At 45.7% G+C, this 7754-nt stretch overlaps 1 protein-coding gene across 4 annotated transcripts in view; it reads left to right on the forward strand.

Annotated features, from left to right (window-relative positions):
- Positions 1–3196: 3196 nt before the first annotated feature.
- The window catches only part of LOC123123706 (ubiquinone biosynthesis monooxygenase COQ6, mitochondrial), a 12480-nt gene continuing 7922 nt past the window's right edge, over positions 3197–7754 (forward strand). For all 4 annotated transcript variants that reach the window (XR_006460758.1, XR_006460757.1, XR_006460756.1 and 1 more), the window contains exons 1-7: positions 3197–3491; positions 4319–4413; positions 4511–4589; positions 4737–4839; positions 5188–5331; positions 5882–5940; positions 6517–6584. Coding sequence is in view for 1 of the 4 variants with exons in the window: in XM_044544276.1 (XP_044400211.1) it covers positions 4352–4413; positions 4511–4589; positions 4737–4839; positions 5188–5331; positions 5882–5940; positions 6517–6584 (515 nt within the window). In the remaining 3 variants the exon portion in view is untranslated. The remainder of the gene's footprint in view (positions 3492–4318; positions 4414–4510; positions 4590–4736; positions 4840–5187; positions 5332–5881; positions 5941–6516; positions 6585–7754) is intronic.

Here is a 7754-nt window from a genome sequence, read left to right on the forward strand (position 1 = left end):
AGATTGTCCAGTTTGTACACGAAGTGCATCCAATTTTTGCCGTAACCCTCTCTATTCTTTTGCACATGCTATATGGGTGAAATGATGATACCATGCGAAGTTTCGACATTTTCAGAGTTCATCATTTTGTAGTGATTTTCAATTTCACGGTCATTTAGCTCTTTAAACAAATCGGTAAATGACTAAAAAATAGCAAATGATGTCGGAAAGTTTTGAAAATTGATGACGTCGCTTTGAATGGTGTGTACGGAACGCAAAAAAGTCTGAAGTTGTAATAAGTTTAAAAAAATGAAGTGCCCATGTAACAGATGAGTTCTCATCAGAAACCCTGATACTTCGAAAGAGATTGTCCAGTTTGTACACGAAGTGCATCCAGTTTTTGCGGTAACCCTCTCTACTCTTTTGCGCATGTTATGTGGGTGAAATGATGATACCATGCCAAGTTTCGACATTTTCAGAGTTTATTTTGTAGTGATTTTCAATTTCACAGTCATTTAGCTCTGTAAACAAATCGGTAAATGACTGAAAAATAGCAAATGATGTTAGAAAGTGTTGAAAATTGATGACGTCGCTTTGAATGGTGTGTACGGAACACAAAAAAGTCTGGAGTTGTAATAAGTTTTAACAAATGATGTGTCCATGTAACAGATGAGTTCTCGTCCGAAACCCTTATACTCCGAAAGAGATTGTTGAGTTTGTACACGAAGTGCGTCCAGTTTTTGCCGTAACCCTCTCTACTCTTTTTCACATGTTATGTGGGTGAAATGATGATACCAGGCCAAGTTTCGACATTTTCAGAGTTCATTTTGTAGTGATTTTTCAATTTCACGGTCATTTAGCTCTCTAAACAAATCGGTAAATGACTAAAAAATAGCAAATGATGTCAGAAAGTTTTGAAAATTGATAACGTCGGTTTGAATGATGTGTACGGAACGCAAAAAAGTCTGGAGTTGTAATAAGTTTAAAGAAATGAAGTGCCAATGTAACAGATGGGTTCTCGTCAGAAATCCTGATACTTCGAAAGAGATTGTCCAGTTTGTACATAATAAGTTATTAAAGATAAAAAGAGGCCCAATGCTCGTTAATTAGCTTCAAGCCTTTCGGAATAGTGCAAACTGCACTGCACATAGCTCCGTGCAGTCTACACTATTCCTCAAGGCTTAAAGCTAAGCAACGTGCAGATGAGCATTGCGCCTCTCCTTCATTGTCTCTGCACTCAGGGCTTATAAACCGCTCCTAGTGCCTCTCTCTTTGCGAGGTGGGACTAAAACACAGCTTACTAAGAAACTATAGTACCGGTTCATGGCACGAACCGGTACTAAAAGTGCCCGTGAGGCCCAGCCTGACGCGGCCTCATTAGTACCAGTTCGTGACACGAACCGGTACTAAAGGTTGCTCACGAACCGGTACTAATGATCTTCGCCCGCCTAGCCGTTGAAACCGGCACTAATGGACACTGATGTGCTTCACATTTGACCTTTTTTCTACTAGTGCCATCATGTCCGAGGGTGAAGGCGCGGTTCATGGCGGCTATGCGAGGAGGACAGCGGCCATGACCCCAATGACGAGCTGGACCGCGGTTAGAGCCCCCACCTCTTCCTCCTCGGCGCTCCGGCAGCCGGCCATCTTTGTGGCGCCGAAGCTGCTGTCATGCGCTTGGGTCGTTCCAGTGGCTATTCGCGGCGGTGTTCGCGTATCCCTCGTCTCATTGGATCCCGATGGCGGCGGCGGGAGTTTAACAAAGAAAAATTTCTCTACGCTTCAGTTAAAAAATTAGCCAGCATCATCTAGTGCCCAGCATCAGCAGGGCACGCACAAACACAGCTCGTCAGTTGGCCGGAGCATATCACAGGCCAGTAGCATCGACTAGTACAGCACGCGCGAGCGACGGCAAGGATATCCGCTGGACGCGTATGCCGGGAGGATCGCGGCATGGTAGCAAGGTACGCTAGCCTCGGGTCGACGCTCAGCGACACAGCCATGGTGAAGAAACTCCTCGACACGGTGCCTGACCGGTTGTACGCCGTGGTGGCCGGCATCGAGCAATTCTGCTACGTCGACACCATGGCGTTTGAGGAGGCGTTGGGTCGGCTGAAGGCGTTCAACGAGCGCTTGCACCAGCGCATGAAGGACGCTGACAGGCGTGGCGGGTACTTGTCGGAGAAATTGATGTATCTAGATGTATTTTAGTTCTACATACGTCCCTTTTTATTCATTTCTCCGACAAGTATTTGTGGACCGAGGGAGTACATGTTTAGCGGTTATGAATTCATGATCAACATTTTCTTAAATATTTCTTCCGATGTATGCTTTTTTGTGTACATTGCACATATTTTTTTATAAATTAGTAACTTTTTTATACACGTTCGACATTTTGCAAAACAAGATTAACATTTTGTTCTTAAATACATGCTTATGTCTATATTGTGTATACATTTTTAGGCATCTTTTAATTTTTTTTCAAATACATGATCAACACTTTCTTATATATATGTTTTCATGTCTATGTTTTTATATACATTGTACATTTTTCTTACAAACATTTTTATACAGTTTCAACATTTTATAAATACATAATTCACATTTTTTCCAAGTAAATGGTTAGGTTCACATTTTCTCAGTTATATATTTTTGATGTCTACTTTTTCATACATATTGTACATTTTTCGTATAGACCAGGAACAGTTTTTATATACAGGTTTAACATTGTCCAGATACATGATCAACATTTTTTAAAAGTTATGATTTTTTATGTCTACTTTTTTCCACAGACATTGTACTTTTTTGTATACATTCTTCATATACATCAGAAACATTTTTTTACACACATTTAACATTTTTAAAAGTCATGATTAACATTTAAAATGGAAATTTTGTATTTTTTGGTTCCTACTTTTTTCATACGCTTTGTTAATTTTTTATATACATCGTGAATGTATTCTATACACAGTTAACTTTTTTAAATGCATGATTAAAGAATTCCGACTTTTTTATAAAAGTTTATTTTTATAATACGTATATTTCAGGATATTTTGAAATACAAGCAAAAGTTAAAACAAACGAATGCAAAAATCCGAAGAAAAAAAGGAAGAAAGAAAAAGGGCCAAAGGTCTGTGCCGCGCTGGGCCGGTCCAATTTGAAGCGAGGCATACTTCTGATCTCAAAAAAATAAAAGGAAAAAAATCCCCAATTCCCTTCTGCCCCCTCTCCGGCTCCCGATCTGAATTCGCCTCCTGCCGGCCTCCGTGGTCACTGCCTCGCCGGTAGGTGCCACTGGCCGTCGCCGCCTCACGCCGTCCTCCGTGCCTCGCCTCGCCCTTTTCCGCACGCTCAGTCCACCAGCGGCCAGCCGCCCAGTCCTGCCCGGCGCCCGGCGGTGCGCAGGGTGACCGCGTGAGGCGCGCACCCTGCCCTGCACTACAGCAGCTGCCTGCAGCCACCAGCCAGCCCTCCCACCGTCTCACGAGGCCACGACTCAACAGAGTACACAGGTACGGTTATTCCCATTCCCCCAATTTTCCCAATTTCTGATTCGGAGTTATCTTTCTTATTCAAACCTTATATTAATGGGTCTGTCTATCTCTATGTTACATCTAACTTGATGTTGACTCTGTCTGTGGTCTATTTTTCTTGTCCTAGTTTTTTTTGTTTCTTGTTGTTGCATTATATACTTGTGGGAGCTTAGATGTGACATCCTTAAAAACATCTAGATGTGAATTAGACAAACTGTATATTAATTGATTCATCTGATGTTTTTCAATTATGATTGATACTTGATACTGCTCCCTCTGTTCCTAAATATAAGTCTTTTCAGAGATTTTAATATGAACTACTCCCTCTGTTTATAAATATTTGTCTTTTTAGAGATTTTAAATGGACTACCACATACAGATGCATATAAACATATTTTAGAGTGTAGATTCACTCATTTTGTTTCGTATGTAGTCACTTGTTGAAATCTCTAGAAAGACAAATATTTAGGAACGGAGGGAGTAGTACATACAGAGCAAAATGAGCGAATCTACACTATAAACTATGTCTATATACATCTGTATGTAGTTCATATTGAAATCTCTAAAACGACTTATATTTAGAAACGGAGGGAGTAGAATGCAAGGACTGATAGGATGTAAATTTTTTTGGGGGTTAGAATTGTTGAAGAATTGGTGTGTACTAAGTAGGCTTTGTTTATGCAAAACTGAGATTTTATTGACAAAATTATTGTGCCTGGAAGACCATATTGATCTACTTCTATGTGCTATTGGTAAATTAACTGGAATGTTCACATATCATATTTGTTGTAAATATATTTTTTCAGGTGTTCCTAGATCCGCCCTCTCCCTCGTTGCCAATGACGCCGACACCTGCGCGCGCCTCGGCAGCCACCGCACACGCCCTGCTATGCAGAACCAGGTGCTCTCGGCGCCGAGCCCTCCCTGCCTCCTCTCGCTCCGTGATCTCTCACCCGGCTCATCCATTCGTTGCCTCTTCTCTTCTCCCCAAACAACAGATGCTTCGCTAGGGCGAATCGGATCCGGCCGACCACGAGGACCTTCTCTGGAGCGCCAGTGGGGGCAGTTGGCCCACAGGTACCTTTTCTCCCAGCTAATCGCCTGTGCCGTGGCCCTGTAGTGTTCAGAGAAATGGCTCGTTCAGGGCGCTGCGAGTTGCAAGATTGATTGAGGTTTTGTTCCAAATGTGTGTAACTGAGGGCGACTCTGTGCATTGACATGTAGGGTTGCGCGGAGAAGGTTGGTGGTGTGAAAGTTGGAGATGACGAGCTCGACGTTGCTATTGTTGGTGGAGGCATGGTGGGCTTGGCTGTTGCTTGTGCACTGTGTAGGTATTGCTGCCTTCGTGTACTTCTCTTCCTTCGATCAACTGTTCATGAGCTAATGTTCGTGTTACTCTTAGGCTGAGAATAGATGCCGGCAGTAGTTTTAATAAAAGGAAACTTGGCACCATTGGAATAAAGTTCTCCGGGATTCTCCCTGCCATTTTACTAGTTCAGTGTGAAGTATTGCTAATAATATTGGTAGACTGGTAGTTGCAGGGGAGTTTGGTGGCTTTATGAAAACGCCTTGTGTATGAATTTGACAATCCTATGCTTTGATTGTTTCAGATTAGATGTACCAACTTCTATATACAATCTCGAGTTTCTTATATGCTTGTTTATCATGCATGCAGCCAATATGCCATTGACCAAACATCTGCGAGTTGCAGTCATCGATAGCAATCCTGCATTGAAGTCAAGGAATTATCTGAAAAAAGATGGTGTACCTGATTCAAGGGTCAGCACTGTTACTCCTGCAACCATTTCCATCTTCAGAGGTAAGATTGTAAATATAAAATGGATATGACATTGCATGTTTCATGTCAGAACTTTGGATGTGTTTGCATATGTGCCTAGCACTTGTCATCACACAATATTCGTCTGAATTGTATTTCTTGTCGAGTGTAGTGTAGCAATAACCTGGAACTGCCATGGAGTGTACTACCAACTCTGTTGGTCTATGTATGGCCATCATTCTTTTTTCTGTTGCCACCAATTGTGTCTCTTCACAAGTTTGATTAAAATTGTTGCACTACTTTGCATACCGGGGAGTGAAAAATGCAGAATGAAGGATGAGAAGGCTGCACCCCTAAGATGTTGGCTAGATCAACTTTGCTCCTTTTGTGTTTGTTTCCCTTCCCTTGTACAGGCCCCCCTCCTGTAAATTATCCTCTTGTATATTTTTCTCCCCTTTTGATAAAGCTTACTGTCAGGCCTTCCCCACAGTTTCAGTTTTTTTTTTAAACTCGAGAACACGCAGTTAGCTACTTCTAGTGTAGTTACTACTGATAATATTGTATACATGACATTTTTTTTATCATGTGGCAGATATTGGTGCATGGGAGCATATTCTACAGCAAAGACATGCATTCTTTGGTAAAATGCAGGTGATGACATGCAATTTGTTTCATATGCACGGAGAAGATTTGTGCTTGATGACTCTGAAAAAGTTGTTGATGCTTCTTGTAGTAGATTTCGTCATTCATGCGCATATCTTAGTGAGTAAAGTTGAATAAACCATTTGAGTCAATTGAAATACCTATGAAACATGCAGCACATACTTCACACCTTCAAAGTATTCACTCAGCTTCGAAATGGAACATAAAAGATAATGTGTTATACCTTATTATACATCTGTTTTACCTGGCCCATTTCATTTAAATTTTAGATAGAATATATCACTTGAAGTTTAAGTGTTTAACTATGCTTGAATGGTACATGTTGTCCAGCCATATGTGCATGCATTAGCGTGCCTCCTTTACATATGGCCTTGTCCTTTTTTCTTTGTTACAACTGCAAACAATGAGAGCAATATTTTCTTCTTGTTTATCGCATTTACACACAAGTGCAGCAGTTTCTTCCATCTTAATTGCTGCACTTGCACACAGCAAGAGCAACAGTTTCTTGCTTTAGATAGCGGGTGTTCAGCATAAGCATTGATTGCAACGCATTTTTGCTGGCAGGTGTGGGATTACACCGGACTAGGATACACGAGGTACAGCGCAAGAGATGTGGGCAAAGAATATCTTGGGTATGTTTGAATGGGAGCTGCTGCAATTTGTACTGCTTCATTGATACATGATAAACTTTGCTTTGTTTTTGCATTGTTTAGAGCATCTCCAGCCGTTGTGCCCCCCAGGAGGCGTTTTTTCGGCCTCCTGGGGAGGCACCGGCGGATTTTTTGCATCTGGGACAAGAAATTTTCCAGCCGCCCCCCACCCGACCGACGAACGCACTGCGCACGAGCCCACCGAGCTCGACCGCCGCCGCTTTGTCCTCGTGCCCCGCGTGCCCGGTGAGGAACCCGACGAGCGTGGAAGCGGGCGTGACTCGTGGGGTGACCATGGAGAAGACGACGCCCGCGCACGGCGGGGGGCGATGTTGCTTGCCGGTGAAGCCCGACAGCGGAGGCAACTTGAGGCCGGGGCAGCTTGCCGGTGACTTGCAAACCGGCGAAGGCGCGGACGCGCATGGATGGAGGCGAGGCCCGGCTCAGCCGGCAGCGTGCGGGATGCACAGAGCCTGTGCTTGGGGACGAAACCGACTGGGGCCGGACTTGGCGAAGGCTGCAGGCGGCTTTGGAAGCAGGCGGCGGCAGCGGCGTCCGGCCGGTGCCGGCGAGGCTTCCCGAGGATGCGGAAACGGCGCCGGCGAGGTGTGCCGCGGGCGGCTCAAAACGGAGAGCAGGAGGCAGAGCTCGACGGGGGCGGCTTTGGCTCGGGAGGACCCGGGATGGCGCCCAGCCGCGCTACCCAACGGCGGCCTCGGCGCGCACCTAGGCCTGGAGCGGGCGTTCGCGACGACTTCCTCGCCGGGCAGGTCGAGGCGCCACGGGACGACAGCCTCGCGCGCTCCAACTCGGGGCGAATGTGAAGATGATGCCCGGCGACCAGCTGGCCATCGGCAAGGAGACGGGCCGTCGGCTCGGCATGCTCCCATCGGCCTCGGCGCGCCCCTGGACTGGAGCCGGCCCTGGTCCACGCCGAACACCACGCTCAGGTGCCCTGGTCCATGCCGGACACGCCGGACACCATGCTCCGGCGCCGACGCCTCGCCGCCATGGCTCCCCATCTGGCCATGCGCGCTCCGCTCCGCGAGCCCCTCCCCGCCCTGGCCATGCGCGCTCCGCTCCGCGAGCCCCTCCCCGCCCTGGCCATGCGCGCTCCGCTCCGCGAGCCCCGGCCATGCTCTGCTCCGGCCG

This window comes from Triticum aestivum, chromosome 5D, assembly GCF_018294505.1.
Source record: "Triticum aestivum cultivar Chinese Spring chromosome 5D, IWGSC CS RefSeq v2.1, whole genome shotgun sequence".
NCBI lineage: Eukaryota > Viridiplantae > Streptophyta > Magnoliopsida > Poales > Poaceae > Triticum > Triticum aestivum.